The sequence below is a fragment of the Lepidochelys kempii genome, chromosome 9 (genome assembly GCF_965140265.1).
Source record: "Lepidochelys kempii isolate rLepKem1 chromosome 9, rLepKem1.hap2, whole genome shotgun sequence".
Taxonomy (NCBI): Eukaryota; Metazoa; Chordata; order Testudines; family Cheloniidae; genus Lepidochelys; species Lepidochelys kempii.
The window spans coordinates 85,457,366-85,476,028 of NC_133264.1; the positions used below are offsets into that span (position 1 = coordinate 85,457,366).

Genomic DNA, 18,663 nt, shown 5'->3' on the forward strand with positions numbered 1-18,663 from the left:
GGTAGTGCAGGCCACCACAAAATCCTTGCTACTGTGTCCCTGTCCCAGTGCCACCGCTGATACGGATCTCCCTGGCAAGTACAAGGGAGAAATGCTAAGCAGAATAGCCACCAGTACTCCCGGTTTGACTGCCAGCTTTTGAACCCAGGCCAAGGAACTGCTGCCCCTGGCCTAGACAGCAAGCTAATCAGCAACTTCCTGCCCCCAGAGCATGGGCTGCTTCTCTCTATCAGAGGCAGTTTGCTCCCAGCTCTGGTCCTCTGCGGATTGTTCTAGAGCCACACTCCAGCTACTCAGCTTATCAGCAGCCTGAAGCTGGGAGCACTGGAGAAAGTTAATTAGCAGTCAGCAGAGAAGCCTGCATTCTGGGGACAAAAAGTCAGCCACCATGATGGGCCAAGCATGACAGAGGAAGCCGGGGGGAAGAGGAACACCAAGGGAGAAACGAGAGCCAAAGGTTAACTGAAGAAAGGGAAGGAGTGGAGGGAATTAGGAGGGAGCTGGAAGAGAAATGAGAAACTGCTTCCTTTACAGTACAGAAGAAGGAAGTCAGTTGAGGTGAAGCAAAAACATCAGGTATAGAGAAAAGAAAAAAAGGACAAGAAACAGGTAAGATGCAACAACTGCAATAGCTATGGCATGCCCAGGTACAGATCATAAATATGGGTCTTGATCTCAGAAAGGTTAGGAACTAGTAGATAATTTAAATCAGACTCTCACTGGAAACCCTGGGTATATATATTTAACTTTTGTGCTCTTTTAGTAAGAAAGTAGGATCTCTTGTCAGTGACCTAGAGAGTGTCACTTTGTTAAGATTGCAGTCTACTTGCCTATCCTCATCTCCTTGTGGATGGTCCACTGATTTCTTGAAATGTGATAAACACTGAACTCTTCACTTCCTTCTCCTAATCTGTCTCCCCAGCTCTCAAACTTGAGATCATGGAATTAGCTTGGACTACTCCCAATCAGGAGACTGCCAAATTGTAGCTGGGGCCTCTAACATTAATACCTATCCCTTCTACATATTCAGTCCTCAAATCCTGCTTCCCACCATGGAAGTGTCTCCTAGGGGCTACAAGTAACCTCCTCCTGTCGGGGGGAGGGATAGCTCCGTGGTTTGAGCATTGGCCTGCTAAACCCAGGGTTGTGAGTTCAATCCTTGAGAGGGCCATCTAGGGATCTGGGGCAGAAAATTGGGGATTGGTCCTGTTTTGAGCAGGGGGTTGGACTAGATGCCCTCCTGAGGTCCCTTCCAATCCTGGTATTCTATGACACATCTCTTCCCTCTTCAGTCTAGCCAATTTCTTTACCTGTTGCTTCACCCAAGTTTCTCTTCCCCCTCCAAGGGACTGAAGAGTTATACGAGTTTAGGTGCAAGACTTGTAATCTTACACTGAAAAAGAAAGATTCACAGAAGAGATGTTTGCCACAAGTGTTGAGTTTCACTATTTTAATATCATGAAATAAAAGTACAAAAACTTTACAGGTATATTGTTTATTACATGAAGATAGAACAGTTAACATTTGCATTTATTTTCTAGCAAAACCTGTATTACCAGTCACTCAGCAGTGTAAATACTAACCACTAATTTCACCACCATGTGTGCATTTTGTTTTAGGAGGAAACTGCAGAGGTAAAGGCAACTATCTTGTGAGGCTTCATTATAACTGAAAAAAATATTCAGCCTGTTTACAACAGAAGCTGTGCTCAAACAGACCGTCCATATTTAATACAGGTTTCACCTAGGAGGCTTTGCAAAAGTGTTAAGACATTTGAACTAGTCATCTTCTTGTCTCAGGGCTGTAAGTGGGGATTTTCTTGTATTATAGGATATTAGCATTTTGAAGTCCTAGTTCTATATATTTGCAAAGATAAACAGTGTGCGTGTATGTGAACGGGGCCTGGGGTGAGACGATGTGCAGTCTTGACATAGCTTGTGCTGTTTATTGAATGAAATCCATGAATTGTTCTATTCTGAAGACAGATCATGAACTGTTGTATGTAAAGTGCAGAAAATTCAGTAGCTATCAGTTGGCTAACCCAAACGTGATTAAAATCAAGTTTATCCAAAGTGGATCTCTGGGAATGCTTATAGGTTGATGTTGCCAAAGCAGTAGTTGACTAAGAAACAAAACCCAGGATTTCACTGTATTTTCTCTGTTTGCTAAAATATCAGCCACATGTCTTCCCCACCCTCAAGTTATTTTTAACCTCATCAAGTGTATACAACACATCAGCAAACATGAAACAAGTAAACCCTTACATTACAATAACCTTATAAAATGTCCTAAACTCAATTTCATACATGCACCTCACATTTTTAGACAAACCTTCAGGTAAAGAATTTACTTATGACAAAGAGATTGAACTGGTCAAAAATGCTATGTCCTTTGTTGGATCATGTGGTATCCTTTCAAATAATTCATAATTTCATGAAGCATGCATGAAACCAAATTGTGAGTTTACAAATAAATAAAATGGCGCTCACCATTATTACTGATTTTATATATTTTATCATTTATCGAAATGATTAACTTAACTCAGTCCCTTAAGGATGAATTTTGGGGGTGTTTAAAATAAAAATATTTGGAAATCGTAAGCACATTTAAAATTGTTAGAACTATGCTTTGTTTTTGGAAGGGTCATCCTTGTTTCTTCTCTTTACGTCCCAATTATAAACTCTAGCCATATCTGAGGGTATAGTTAAGGAAGCTGCTATAATGCAAAAAGAGATAACTAATTGCAGAACCACCCATGTATGTTCAATCCAAGTTAATCTTGCTTGTTTCACTGATGCATGACAGACAATATAGAAACCGATTAACAGAACAGTTGACTGCAGTGCAGAACCTTGATGCTGTGGAAATTGTGACAACTGACAAGGCAGCTATACATGGTCACTACTCATGGTCACTCCCCTGTTCAGAGGATCTACATGCTAACAATTACATATTTTTTGCACATACATTTCTCCCTTCATATTTACTTCCACTCCTATGTGCCAAAGCTAAAACTGCTTCCAGTTGCAACTTATCCCTTTTTGGTTGCCACGTTTACCTATTTCAGCCATTCATGACTTTATTCAGCACTGAATGTCCTTTAACATTGGCAACATTTGAAACCCTAATAGCTCCCCTCCAGTACTAATAAATAGCTAAAGTATCAGTCTTCAACTAGGTAAATAATCTGTGCTCATTGCTAAAGGCAGGTTTGAAGCAGACAATCCAAAAACATAATGCAAAATGAATGTGATACTATCAAGACTCCCCAGAGAGGTTCGTTAACATGGTTCCAGCACTGGCTTTCTTGCTCACAAGAGCATCAAGGTGGCAGTTGAATTAGGTATTCTGCTGGTGGAGAACACAAAGACCACCACTTGTGTACTATCCAGAGTTGTGCCAAGGAACCATTTTGCTCTGAAGCGTCAATAAATCCAATTGGCTACCAACTCTAAGTACTAGTCTATGTCCTCAAGTTACCCACTTAGAACTGCAGTGCCCATCACAACAAGTTGCATTCATAGCCCATTTTCCAGCTCTGTCTGTTAAGAGATGGAATTCCAACAGGGACTAGCTGTGTTACATTAAACTGTCCCTTCCCTTGCTCAGAATTTGAGACACAAAGTCCACCATTACCATTCAAGACAGCTACTTGCTAATCCTCCATCCACTACTCTGGTTAGGGAAAGCAAATAAACAGAGCTGAATAACACATTTCTCTTTCTAAAAATATATTTATCTGTGGAAAGGTGAGAAAAATTTGTACCAGTGTTTAAATTAAAAGTTTTTTTTTTTTCCTCCAAAAGGATACTAACTTCTGTGGTGGTGAACTGATCTCTAAGAAAATCCAGGTCTTCCTCTAGAGACTCAAGATTTCTTGTGGCTGTAGACAAATTCTTTTCTAACAGAGCCTGGGCTTCATCAATATCATATTCAAGCATCACATTGGCCTAAAAGAAAAGATATTTAATTTTAATATAGCTTTTACTCTAGGTTGAACATCTTAAAGAAAACATTAACTCTTTCCAAGGGGAATGTTACAAATGTTTCAGACTGATTCTAACCTACTATGTAGACAGACACTCACAGATATACACCAAAGCTAGCCATGTAAACAAAAAGGAAGTGCAATGCAGGGACCTATGTGTGGCCTTTATCACCTCAGTATTTAAGTAAAACCCACAAAAGGCTTGCAAATATTTCTCCCCATGTCATTTTAAGCAACAAATGGATGCTTGCTGCATTTGTGGACAGCAGTCAAAAACAAAAGCAAGACTTTAGTGTTTTCAGAATTACATACATTTTAATTAACACAATTCTAACATTCCTTTTCAAAATGGAAGAGGGCTCCCTCAGCAAGAGTTTCTCCAAAATATCTTTAAAATGTTAAAAATATACTACTTTTAATAAAGTCTTCTGGAAACATCCAGATTCAACAGCAGAATGCTCTTACCCTAGTATCCCCCAACAACAAATCAACAAAACCATCTGACGCAATTTAGGACAAAATTCTTTTTTGACATATACATGGCAGATCTTATCACTAATACGTTGTTCTCTCGGTGCATGAGTCCCCATGTCGAAAGACCAACAATGTCAAGTGAAGGTGCTGAAGACCCAGAGGAGTTTTGTCCTTTGTGAGTACTGAGTAAGAGTTATATACAGTTTTTCAACATTATTTTCTTTATTTGGAGATCGGTGCTTACAATTTCACATCTATGTAGCAACTAGCATCAGTTGTCAAGTGCATTGTGATTCAGTGGAATTTCACAGAATCAGAGTTAGAGATATAACAGAGCTCTTCTATCTTCCAGACTATTAAATTAATTCTGGGAGTGATTTTCAAAGGCATAAATGGCAGGTTGGCACTAAATAGTGGAAGACAACATTAACATACATTCTTGAAGGATTGTGGGGCAAAAAAAGGAACCACCAACATTGAGCAAACATTCCACAGAAAAACATGTTAGCATTGGTTTGGATCACTGTATGTTACTTCTTATGACTCTGGAATAACAACTCCTACAGGTAGCCTCCATGAGACCGAGGATGCACTAATTATTTTTTCCTTGACAAAGAAAGCCTTAACTTTTCAAGAAAGCAATTAGAAACAAAGCATACACAGCCCAATACAAACCAATATATGCTGTAAGCCATGAGGAGGCAGTAAGGTCAAGGCATGCCCAAAAACCGCATAAAACCTGTCATAAAATGCGTTGTTAGCATGACTAATTTTTTGTGGCAGGTTTATTTGTGTGTGAATACAAGTTAATGGCAACAAATATTCAATGCAAAAAAGCCACTGGCCCCATATTTTGACAGTTGTAAATGAATGTGAATACACCACACACAAAAGCCCGCAACAGCTTTCATGGAGCCAAAGCTATATGAATTCTGCAGGCAGGCTCTTACACTGATGGGGACCAGGGAGAAATCCTTCAGAAAAGCTGACATTTAATAAAGGATGCTCAGGTTGGAATGAAGTTCTAAACGTTTCCAAAACTTCCGTACTTCAAGCCCTCACTAAGTGCTTGTCTTCATAAGGATAAAGCCTAAAATAGCTAGTGTGCACTAACTGCCCCCGTGGACACTCTTATTCCATACTAAGAATGCCTTTGTGCAGATAACTTGAGTAAGAGAGCATCATATAGCTCTGTGTGCAGACCATGTTTTTGTCCTAACCGGGAGACTCAGCTCTGGCATGGGGAGTTCAGGGACTTAGTGGTCTCAAAATAAACATTAGTAAGTTAGTTATCTTTGCAGTTAAGGAAAGGTATGAACACAGAATATCCCTGCTTGATATCGCTTAAGTACTTAGAGGTCTCTTTTGTTTAAAGCCTTTGACCCAGCCAAGCCGTTATCTGGGCTTAGATACAAAGTTGATAAGTGCCCTATAAATATGTAAGATACAAGACAAATCCTTTCCTCATTTGAAATACAATGTAGATACTTCGTGAATAGGGTAGTAAGAGGCTATATATGGCTAAACATACAGAAGACAAATAGAAAAATATTAACAGACCTAATTGTCAAAACAAACTGTTTTACTGGGCATGTGCCTTCAAGGCAGTGGTGGAGTGGTATTCTGAACCACAGTGCAATAATGAAATACCTATAATCAATCATTCTGATTAATTTAATCTTAAAGAAAAGCCAGATCGGAATTTATGGCTCATCAGAAAAAAGTGTGAGCGTTAAATAAAACGGATTAAATTAAGTCCCTAACATGTTGAAATTGCCCTGTAAGGTTTACTTCACAGACAAAGCAGTTTTTATTGTTGCAAGCAGCAGTCAATGTAAACTGCAGACTAGCTACATCATGTTCTGCTGCAAACATAATCAACAAGATTGCGAGATAAATATTCACAGCTCCGAATTTATTGACAGTTGTTGGTCATTATACATAAAGTAAGAAAAAGCAAACTGAAAATGTACAATTATGGTTAGAAAAAGTCACCATATAAAAATGCCAGCTTCTTCCTTAACAGTTTTAGCCCATTTGACTTTACCCCTCGAAAAAGTGTGTCACTACTTGGGACTCCCGTTACCCCTGCAGAGCCAACAGCTAGGGAGGAGAGAGAGTTGGAGTCTGTTCTGGTTTGTGCTTTGACATACCAGTCGGCCCTCCACCTGGAACTTAGCTAAGCTGTGCCAAGTCAAAGACAATGGGGCTGCACAGGGGTAGCTGAAGAATCTTAATTACTGATGCAAAAGCCAAAAAGAATACAGCTTGATTTTCAGACCCAAAGTTGAATCTAAAGGGTTCTCTCAGATATTTTTAAAATGTCTATTACTGCAATATTAATTTGTATTACCATAGTGACTATGAGCCCCAGTCATGAACCAAAACCCCATTGAGCTAGATGCTGTATAAACACAGAACAAAAAACCTGTCCATACTCCAAAGAGCTTACAAGTGGTAAGGCATAAGTTAGAAATGGAAGAGATGGGAAAAGAAACAAAGACACTGCTTTTCAAAAACAAACACCACAGTGTCTCCCTTCAGCGTATAATTGCATAAATTATTGCACTAAAAATTTTACAGCATTTTCTTAGCCTTGTGGTGTCTTGTAAATTAAGACTATAGTTATGCAAGTTACTTGTCCAGAATCTAGTACCTACTATTCCATTAAGACCTTTTTGCACTGAACTCCCACTGGAGGCTGGAGTAGGGACCAATTACTTGATCACCTAAATGTGCTGTTTTTCTAGTTCTGACCATAATTATACTTTTAGAAATTACACCAGGTACTTAACTTTCCTTATACTTCATACAATTCCATTAAACTCAATGATTGCACAGAATTTTGTCCTGCTGAGTGGTAGAGATAAACAATTATTTAAAAATATTTTAGAGGCATTCTGTAGTTACTTACCCCCAACCACAAACAGACTTTATCCGTAGGAGGAACTGATGCTTTACAGTAGAGGTTATCTGCCAATAAAAATCTGGTCTCCATTGGGTTTGTGGATTCCTTAAGATAGATCACAGAACTTGAAGTTGCTACTTGCATTGCAAATGGTTAAGACAGCATACAGAAACTAGAGTAAAGAACACACTTTTCAGCTTTTTTTTTAAAAGTAATATGTGACTATTCAACTTTCGGGGGACTACTGTAAACTTTTACTTCAAAATAGAAGTTAAAACCCCAAATTTGAGAACAGCGTGTTATAAGGTGGTGATTTTATACACAAATTAGAAATGGCTACAAAGACTAACAGTCCATGGAGCCCAAGCTTAGTGCATCATTTGCAGCTATTAAAAGTGAAGTTTACAGCGGGAATGTTAACTTTCTGAAAGCTAGTAAATAAAGTTATATGCCTTAAGAATAATTCCACTGTAACTTATAAAAGCGAATTATGTATGCTCTCCAAAACATTTATTGAAATGTTTTCTGCTAGTATGGAAAAGCTGTTAGCTTTATTTATTCATACCCCATTAAATAATCAAAATAGTTTACCTTTTTCTTCTGCATATATTTTAAAATGTCTAATGTCTGTTTAATTTCAGGAATCTGACTTTTTAGCCTGTGAATTAACAAGAATCATAATTTAGTATTTTGCACATACAGATAAGATTCCCCAAACAATTAGCTATTATATAATCCAATCTTTTCTTTTTAATTTTAGAAACTCAAGTTCTACAGACCTTCTCTATTCATTTTAATCAGCTATTAAAGTCATAATTAGCCCTAGAATTTAACACAAATACTTCACTTCTGAATATATAAGATATCTAGCAAGTACACTTAACTAGGGAGGCTGGATGTACCTGGCATGTTCCAACATTCTAATCAATACAATGAATACAAGGCAAATTCTGATGGCACAAGCATGTTACTCTGAGCGAAGAATTAAAATTAGAGCTGGTCAGAAATTCTCATGGAACATTCATCAGAAAATGCTGATTAATCAAAATTGAAAAGTTCTGCGGGAATGTGGCAATTTAGGCAAATCCTTTAATAGAAACTTGCTTGGTTTACTGCCAGCTCCCCCACTCGTGCCTCCATCTCTTTGGCAACCCAGACTCCACAGCAGCTTGCCAGGTTGGCTGCAAAGGCAGGCAGTGGAGTTATTCATAGATAAGGATCCCCCTCAATAAAAGCAAGCCCCAGTATCTGCCTCTGTTATTGCTCACAGCTTTCTCCAAAAGTAGCAGCTGAGTAAAATTAATAAAGCCTGGTCAGTTCACAGTGCTATTCAGTGGCAGGGAGCAGTGGATCTGACAATCATTTCAATTTCAGTCAACTCTTTAGGTTCACAAGCAACTGGGCAGCCAAGCTGCCACAATGCAGTTCCCAGGTCCTAGGGCATCTTATTTCATTTTAGTAACACCAAAAATTTGTGAAAGTATTTAAATCAAGACTTGATGTCTTTCTAAAAAGATAACTTGCTAAAGCAGAAGTTATGGGTTTTCACACATTCTCTATACCTGTCAAAAAATGCATGTATTCTGAAACACCATAGTCAGTGCGCTCTCAAAAACGAAGTGATGCTCTCTTTCTTTCTCCAAGCTTATGAATTTTAAGGGTGCTGGATGAGTTGGTACTACCAGTTAACATTAAGAAATGGACTGCAGTAACTATTTTAGTGACCACAAGACTTATTTTGAAAAAATGGGAAATCTGCAATTCCTCCCTCATATACAGACTGGCATAGGGAACGCTCTACTATTGTATTAATGGAAAAAATGACTGTAATAGAAACACTTGGAAAAATTGAGGATGTCTGATCATACATGAAACTATTGCATACTTTTGCAGTTTAGTATATGCTAGTCCCGACACTTGTAGGTTATGTTCTCACTTATCTATTTAGTCACTTTAATAACTGATGCCTTGCATGACCTCTGCAGGTTTGGGGTTTTTTCTTTGCTTTTTCCAGGTTTTGCAAACAATGAATGTTAAATTTTGTTATATTTATGCTATTTATATCTTGAGCCTATATTTATATATGTTTTGTTTTATTATGTGTTTATATTTTATATAAAAATAAAAAGTAAACAAAAGTTACTAGCTTGGTGTAAAAGTGCCTTGGTGAAATTTTATGACCTGTGTTATGCAGGCGGTCAGACTAGACAGTCAGAGTAGTCATTTCTGGCCTTAAAGTCTATCAAGCTATAAACTCAGGCTTACTGACACTGCTGATCAGTCTGTGGGGAAAAAAAACGTGGAGTTGCACCTTTCTAAATTTACTGCATTATTGGCACTGCTAATACTTCCCGTCACTTCTTAAGGCAGTTGGAAATACTAAACAAAATATAACCTTTTTTTGAAATCTTATTTTCAATTTCCAAACTTTGAAAAAAAAATTTAACTCACCTCCTTTTCTTCTGAGCAAGGTTAAGTTCCATAAATTTATATTTCTGATATTGTTCATCCAGCTTCTTAAGCACTACATCTGCAGTTTCATTTCCAGGCTGTTTCATAAAAGAATCTACATCCTCCTTTAAGAAAAAGATAAAATTAAGAATTTTACAGAAACCCAAGATCTAATTATGTGATCAGAAAGATTAGGTAGACAAAAGTTATTTTGCACTAAAAGTGATTTTATACCTTCAATCGTTATTTTCCCTTGACACATCACTCAGAGCTTTGCTTGCCTAGAACCTAGATCATGTCCAGTGGACACAGAAGCTATTTCACAATGCTAGAGTTGTTGGTGCATATACCTTACAGTTTCAGCCACATGCAACATGAAATTGTATCTTCTTTTCCATTCGAAAGTGTAGTATCACATAACCTCTTTGTATTTCAGTTTCCCCATCTATAAAATACAGATCATACTTCCTTTTCACACTCTTTGGCTATTCAAATTGTAAGCTCTTTGGGACAGAGACCATCTTACTATATATAAATAAAGTGCCTAGGGCAAAAGGGCCATGATCTTTGTTGGGACTTCTACGCACTTTTGCAATACAAAGAATTAATCTTTCTAGGGCCACTACTTTTAGATTTCTTATTGAGTATTTTGTCAGGAAAGTAGTGACATTCATGTTAAAGAAATGTGATTACAATTCATTCACAAGCTATTGGTTTGACAGAGTTTGTTTATACATATATCCTGCTAGATGACCAAAAAAAAAAAAAAGGCCCTTTCTCAATTTACTCTTTTATATCTAGAGGCTTCCATTTTTTACTAATGCAAAAAACCCCAACAATTCCATTAATATAGACTGTGTATGTTTATGGTGCTTTATTGCAGTGATATTTATTTAAATAGGCAGGTTGGTTTTATTATAGTTTACTATGCCACTGACAGCATAAATCCCCTTGGGCTATGGAGACTCACTGTGCACTTGCCCAAATAGGCAAGTGCAGTCAACCTGCTTTCTCAGCATAGAGCCAACAACCAAACGTGAATTCCAAGCTTCATCTGAAGTAGGAGTTCACATTGCTGCCTCCCGATACATAATCTACAAAGTCTCATGGACAAGACACTAGACTGGGAGTCAAGAGACTGCATTTCAAAGACTCTATTTATGTTGCACCTTTTGGATGCAAGGCACCATATAAGCATGATCTATAATCACAAAAACTTCATCTTCCCAGACTAATTCCTTAACTTAACTAATTCCTTCCTGCCCCTGGAAGACAGCTTGCAAAAGTGTATTAGGACCAACTTGTAAAACTGTTTCACAAAACCCCACAACAGACTTCAAGCAGCTTTCTCAGGTAAATAGTTTACAAAGAGATTCCAGCTGTGGCACCCAACTCATGGGGCTGCATTAACTGTGCTAGTGCTTACTCTTACTTTCACTTTCACTTGCGAATTTCAGCAGCTCACTAAAGGCATCTTACCTTCTCCTTCTGAAGATGACAAAATATGATCATCGTTTTTCCAGTTGTCAAACAGTCCCCTACTGTGTTACAATTTGGCTCTGATGGTCTTTTAATTGGCAATGAGGTGTTATACATTCAGTCAAGTCAAAAAGCGTGCGCATTTATCATCATTACCAACATATCTATTGAACAGGAGTGACATACTCCATACTGAATCAATCTCTTTTTAGACACGGATTCATACACAACATTCTCAACGGTGTACAAAGTCACCAACACCTTCATTAACACTTTTCAATCAACCGACACATCAGAGAATTGGTTGCCTACATGAGATGGTCTGCCAGACACTGCAGACGCATCAATAATTTCAAGGCACTTCAAGAATATATCATTAGAAGAAGAATTCACAATAAGAATAGCCATAAAACAGGAAAGACTCAAGACGGCACCCCCAATGGAACACCATTAAAAACTACTTGTAATACAATGAGACTTGAAACCTCATTCATTTGGAAAAATATCTCCAGATCCCTTCTGTACCAAGTTAATATCAATTTCCAAGTACTGTAGCATCACACTGTAAGTAAGAGCAGTAGATGTATGTGAAAAGGTCAGTTTCCCACACTGAGAAACATAACTTTTTAATCTTTGTAAAACCTAATCACTACTTTTGATCTGGTACACAAAGCTAAAAGTCAAAATAGAAGCAAAGAATTAAGAGACTACATAGCAATATCTACCTTGACTACTCTTCAAGTAATAAAAAGGAGACTCTTTCAGAGACTGAAGTGTCAAAAGAGAATGAGCTGAACAAATTATACAGCAACGAGTCAATAGGATCAATAGCACTCATTCAGGAGTTCTGAAGAAACTCAAGAAGGAGGTGGAAAAGTTACTAACAAAATATGCAATCTCTCATTAAGATCAGCTACTATGCCAGAGGACTAGACACTAGCAAGCTGCAAGAATGATCCTGGATATTGTAAACCTTACTTTACTGCCAAGTGAATTGATGGCAATAATTCAAGAATTATAAAACACCTAAATTCACATAATATAATAGTCAGATCAGCATGGCTTCTGTAGAGGACAAAGTCATGATTCTTCAGTCTCCTAGAGTTCTCTGGTGAAGCAACAAGATATTGGGGGAAAGAGCCGATGAACATAACGGATTTGGACTTTCAAGAAGTCTTTCACAAAATCCCTCATCAAGAAGTAGTAAGGATTAAAGGAACCTAAACTAAGTAATCATGGCATAGAGGTCGTATAATGAAATATACCCTAAGGGTCCATACTGGGGTGTTTAATATTCTCATTAATATTGGAATGGGAGACAAGAGAAACAGCAACATAGTTTAAGGTTTTCCAATGACATTGTTTAGGACATAAGAAATACAAGATAGGCAAGGTAATATCTTTTTATTGGACCAATTTCTGTTGGTGGAAGGGACAAGCTTTCGAGTTTCCTGGAGCTCTTCCTTAGGTCTGAAAAAAGCTCCGTGAATCTCAGAAGCTTGTCTCTTCTTAAATGCTAGATAGTTGAATAGATAATGGCAAATGAAATTTATTGCTAGAAAACGCAAGGCAATAACATGGGGGAAAATAACTTAAAATATATACACATTCTGGGTTTCAAATTAACTACAGCACTCAAGAAGAGATCTAGAGGTCATCACCGACAGCTCAATAAAAACTTCTGTTCAACGTGCAGTAGCAGTCAAAACACCAAAATGATAAGCTATAGAAAGGTTTCAGAGTAGCAGCTGTGTTAGTCTGTATTCGCAAAAAGAAAAGGAGGACTTGTGGCACCTTAGAGACTAACCAATTTATTTGAGCATAAGCTTTCGTGAGCTACAGCTCATGCATCCGATGAAGTGAGCTGTAGCTCACGAAAGCTTATGCTCAAGCTATAGAAAGAACTAGTTCGTGAAATAATTCTGAAATTGTATTGCCTTTATACAAGTTGATGGACTACCTTCTCTTGAATAACAGCCAACAATTTTTAAACTGTTGAGTGATTGTGCACCCAACTTCTCAGCACTTTCTGAAAATCAAGTCACACTTAAGAAGTGTCAAACTGAGCACCTAAAGTCACCTTTGAAAATCCTGACCAGTGTTCAGTTCTGCCCATGCTGCAAAATGTATAAAAAAAATCGAAGGGGTAAGGAAAATGATTAGAGGCATGGGAAGAGCTCTATATGAGGAGAGATGGAAAAGAGCTCACTGCTTACTTTAAAAGGGATGTGAATAAGAAGGAACATGACTTAATTTAATGAATGGTAAAGAAGGTCATTCAGGCATTCCTGTTAATAAACAAAGTTTCTCAAAACACAAGAATGAGAGGATAGCCAATTAATTTGAAAGGTAAGTTTAAAACTTAAAAATAAAATGCATGTGAATCTTTTTGCCCCAATATCAAACTCAGTCTTAGGCGTCAAAAAGGATTAGCCATTTGTATGGATACAAAGGACATTCATAGTAAAATTATACAGAACTATATATGATAAATATAAACCCTCATGCTTTGGGTCGCAAGTATTAACTGACTAGAAGCTTCCCAAATAAGTAGATTATTCTGTAAATAAATATCCATTACAGGGATTCTAGCAATTTTCTGTGAAACATTTAGTAGTGGCCACTCTTGAAGACTAGACACCTAACTAGACAGCATGCTTCTCGGAGCCATTAATGCAACTTCTTTCTTCCTAAAATGATTTTAAATTTATTAAAAAACGTCCTATAACAACATCACAATACACAATATTCCGTCCTTCCAGTAAAGTTTTTCAAACTCACTTTTCCTTTTTTAAATACCGGGTTGCCTTTACAAGTTCGTTAGTATACTGACTAATCTAAACAACATATAGTCAGTGGTCATGTCAGTTTTCAGTCTAAACTCTGTCATCAAGGCAAGTTGATCATAGTGCAGATTTATTTTTCCCCCCCTCAGACTTTTGAAGGAAATTCAATATAGCAAAAAAGCACACTTTGTTTCAAAGATATGTGATGCTGTTTAATTTTCCAAGAGGAAAAAAGATGGCTCACCACCTTAGAGTCAAAATAATTTCTCTGTACAGGACAACACCAGTTTTCCCCAAGAGCTCTGGAGATATCAAGACACCTTAAGGGAAAGCAAGGTTTCAGATAGATAAAGACAGAGCATTTCGCACCGAGTATTGTTGCTTTGGATGCAGATGACAATAGGCTAACCAGGGATCACTGAGTTGTACGATACAAGACTCTAGTCTGCTCAGTTTGACCTCACAGAACTTTACACAAAAGAAAACCTCAGATTTCGGATACCGACCCACTCCCTACACGCACACTCACATCCACCATAAACTGCATTAGTATCCGAGTCTGGGGCACACAGATGACACGACCTAGGTTGCGACAGCGCTGAATCCAGAACTGCATCCACGAGGGTTACCTCCCAGCCCCGCAAAGCGCCCCCCACCACTGCGGGTGTGAGTCACGGCAGCCCAGCCCGCGATCAGCGCAGCCGGGGGAGCAGGACCCGCGCCCTGACCAAGGCCCGCGCCGAGCGGGCGGCTACAGCAGGAGCGACCCTCCCGACCCCGCCGAGCGCAGCCTCCCTGCTCATCACCAACCCCTACCCCCGCCGCACGCAAACGGGGCCCAGCAGCGCCCCAGCGCAAAAGAACCCGCGAGGCCGGGGGAGCTGCGGGCCACCCCCAGGCCCCCCCGTCCCGAGCCGCAGGTGGGGGGAGAGCCAACCACGCCCTGGCAGGGACCCCGGGGCGTGGCCGAAGGGATGGGCGAGGTGCCGCCTTCCCACCCCGGGACCCCAGCGCCGGGACCGGACCCGGACCCGGGCCCATCTCCCTCACGACGGCGCCGCCGGCTCGGCTCCGCCCGCTGCCCCCCTAGCGGGCCGGGAGCGGCTCTCACCACGAACACGGCCTCGGGGATGCCCAGGTGGCCCCGTTTTCCGCCCGCGGGCGCCTCGCCGCAACAAATCTCGCCGCTGGTGGCCGCCGCCATCTTGGGGAACCGACGGCGCTGCGTGCCCTGCGTCCGCGCGGCCTGCCTCCGCCGCGCCACACGATTCCTACGTCACTGCGTCAGCGTGAAACCCACCTCCCCTTCGCGCCCATTGGCTGCAGCGCTTTGACTGACAGGGGAGGGTGGGACCGGAGAGGGGTGGGGCTTAGCTGAGTGGGCGGGGTAGGTGCGTGCTAGTGGGCGTGGCGCAGCGGTGGGCTGGGAGAGTGCGAGGAGTCGGAGCTGGGGGCGCTGCCGCTGTAGGGGGCTGCAGAGGGAACGCGGGGAGTGGTTTGATCCCAGCCGCCTGCTCTCTCCTTGCTCCCCCACTGCTGGGTTGCCAGCCAGGGAGGGGCTGTCTCCCTGCCTGTGCGGCCTCCATGGAAAATATGGTACAGCGCAGAGCCCTGCACAGGACTGTGTCTCCTTCCTAGCCACCTCGGACACCGAAATGTTGGAACAACTCGCTTTACGTTGCCGAACTCATATGTATGACAGACTGGCGAGAGATAGAGTGTTTCCCCACTAATTTGGGGGTTGGACTAGATGACCTCCTGAGGTCCCTTCCAACCTGGATATTCTATGATTTAATTATTGCACTCTGGGGCACAGGCGCCAACTCTGGGGGTGCTCTGGGGCTGGAGCACCCACGGGGAAAAAGTGGGTGCTGAGCACTCATCAGCAACCCCCACATCAGTTCCCCTCTTCCCGACAGCGCCTCCCGCCTGCCGGCCCTGCCAGTCCGACCTTCCCCTCTCCCCACGACTCCCGCCATCAGCTGTTTCATCGCATGCAGGGATAGGAGGGGGGAGGAGTGAGGGCACGGCCCACTCGGGGTAAGTGGCAGAACAGGGTGGGAAGAGGTGGGGTGGGGGCAGGGCCCTGGGGGAAGGGCGGGGTGGGGGCAGGGCCTGCTGCAGAGCCAGGGATTGAGCACCCCCTGCACATTGGTAAGTCAGCACCTGTGGTCTGGGGTTTTTTTGCCCACCCAATTCCACCTGCAACAAATAGCATTTTACCTCCCCCATACCCCACTATTATGGTAATGGGTCCTGTAGGATCACAGGCCTGCTGCAGGGCTCTAGTACAGGGCTCTGTAAGGAGCATCAAGGGCTCTGCTGCTGGTGCCATTGAACTCCTCTCTCCCGACTTCCACCTCCCATCTCTCCTGGGTGCTCATCTCTCTGCTGTTCTCCTCCATTACCATCTTTTGGATTATTATTGCTGGGTTCAGGTGGGAAAGGGGAAATGTGTCAAGTAAAGTGCTTCCCACATCACCAGCCTTCAGGGTTGTAGATGCTTGACAACCTATTCGAGGTTTGATGGCTGTCACCATAGACTGTTGTATTAATTCTTGGGAAAATTCTTCTTTAACATAGCTGTGCCTCCAGCGGATATGCATTACTATATTTTGTTAACAGGCCCAGCCCAGCTACTCTTTAAAGGCTGTTTTTTTATTTTTGTGTGTGCTGTGAACCTTGTTTTGAATAAGGAGCATGAGGAACTGAGGACCTTAATGAAGAAGATTTGCATTATGTGTTGGCTCTCTAAAATAAATAACTGGACCTCTTTCCACAAAGCGCTTCTTCATCCATGTTGGAAGAAGGATCTCCAGTTTTTTATGAAAAGGATTGCGTTCTTTTTACAGGAATGTCACTCCTGGCAAAACAAGGCTTCAGGGCTTAAATTAGCATTGTTAATCATATCCAGCATGTACATTTTATCTGTCTATGATAGGGTTTTATACTGCTGCCCATCACCATAGATTAGAGATCTTGAGCGCCTTCCATTAGGGATGTAAAATAATAAATGGTTAACCGGTAAGTATTAGTCTTAACTGCCCCTAACAGTTAACCCCCAAACCCAGGTCCAGCCAGAGCAACCCTAGCCAGCCACTCAGAGCAGCCCCAGCTGCACTGACCCCAGCCAGCCAGAGCAGCCCTAGCCCATCGACCCCAACCCCTCTCCCTTTAATTGGTTAACCGATTAAACTATTACAATTATATTGTTTAAACAGTTAACTTTTTAAATGGATATTTACATCCCTACCTTCCATGTGAAATCAATAGCAAAAGTCAGTGGAATTCATGGGGTTTCTGGCATTTTTCCCTCTCTGGGAATCAAAATTCTACTTGGAAGTGGTAGGAGTTTGGGAATAAAGGGGGTGTTTGTATTGTGAGTGTCACTTATGGTGGCGAGGCTCTCTCAAAGAGAAAGTTTGCAGTGTTTCACACAAGTGGTCAGACTCTAGCTTCCCGTGATCTCCTCTGCGAGATTATTCCATAACCAGATCCCTTCAACTGAGAATGCTTTATCTGCAGCTCCCAGAAGCTTCATCTGGGTTTTGTGATCTGCACTGTCTAAGGTGGCACAGCTATCACAGTTGTTCATAGATCAAAATTTGGTCTTTGATGTAGCTGGGGCTTTGATCCATTATTGTATGTATTTTCAACCAGTCAAGAAATAGCAGAAATTTGAGGTAGTAACTAATGCATACTACTTGCTGAGTACTATAACTCTTTCTCTGCATTGACTCTAACATACTGCACCCATAATTTATTTTTATACTTCAAAATTATAAAAATTTGTTCCAATTGTAATTGTTAGGTGGACTTGAAGCTCCAGTCAGTCAAGCTAAAATTTGTCATTTTTAAAAAAAATTAGAGCTCACTTTATTTTTTGTGCTCTTCTGTAATAATTGAAAACCACATGTTATTTGACCTTTATATTTCAATTCTAGGAACCCCCTCGTGGGGAGATTGCTAGTCAAAAAGGAATTCTGACAGTCTGGCAATTACTGGGAATGCCAGGATACAATTTTAAAAAGCCTCTCCCCTCCCTCCCAAAAAAACCCCACATTTTTATAATCAGTAGCTAGTCAAATCCCTATAAAGAGGTTGTTAAGGTTCCTTCCCCACTCTGAAGTCAAGGGTACAGATGTGGGGACCCCCATGAAAGACCCCCTAAGCTTATTCTTACCAACTTAGGTTAAAAAACTTCCCCAAGTTACAAACTTTGCCTTGTTGGTTACCCCTCCCTTTATATTTATGGCAGAGGTAAATTTGGATTAAAGCATAATCATATTTTATATATAAAAATACAGTTATGCTTTAATCCAAATTTACCTCTTTGTCAAGATGCTACCTAAGACTTCAGTAATTCCATAAAAATGATTACTTCCTTGCCTGCAACTTGCCCTTTTGTCTATAGATGTGTTTTTCTGCATCAGCACCCCACTCCCCCCATGAAGTTGCTCAGTGAGTTCTCCACATGGCTGCCCTCCCAGGAGACATTGGGAGGAACCTCCTTTGGAATTCAGGAAACATGATTCAATTGCCATACTAGTAGTGTTAGCAGTGGTATGGGGCAGAAA

General features: G+C 40.8%; 1 protein-coding gene across 2 annotated transcripts; it reads right to left on the minus strand.

The window, feature by feature from the left end:
- Positions 1–1,435: 1,435 nt before the first annotated feature.
- VBP1 (VHL binding protein 1) lies at positions 1,436–15,350 on the minus strand. Of its 2 annotated transcripts, none has more exons than XM_073361248.1 (6): positions 15,198–15,350; positions 9,822–9,946; positions 7,962–8,028; positions 7,377–7,475; positions 3,812–3,950; positions 1,436–2,692 (listed from the first exon to the last, which is right to left on the minus strand). In XM_073361248.1, the coding sequence occupies exons 1-6, from the start codon at positions 15,288–15,290 to the stop codon at positions 2,622–2,624; spliced, it is 594 nt and encodes a 197-aa protein (XP_073217349.1). In that variant the 5' UTR covers positions 15,291–15,350; the 3' UTR covers positions 1,436–2,621. The 2 variants fall into 2 exon arrangements, with proteins under 2 accessions (XP_073217349.1, XP_073217347.1); XM_073361246.1 differs by lacking the exon at positions 15,198–15,350 and adding an exon at positions 11,301–12,034.
- Between the last annotated feature and the right edge of the window lie 3,313 nt (positions 15,351–18,663).

Bases quoted from the DNA above. Each gene is read 5' to 3' on its own strand.
- VBP1 (XM_073361246.1), bottom strand. From the start codon at position 11,417: ATGTATAACACCTCATTGCCAATTAAAAGACCATCAGAGCCAAATTGT. The intron at 7,476-7,961 runs GTAAACTATTTT...ATCTATCTTAAG, and splicing joins AATATATGCAGAAGAAAAAG to GAATCCACAAACCCAATGGA. The intron at 2,693-3,811 runs GTATCCTTTTGG...CTATACCCTCAG, and splicing joins GTTCACCACCACAGAAGTTA to ATATGGCTAGAGTTTATAAT.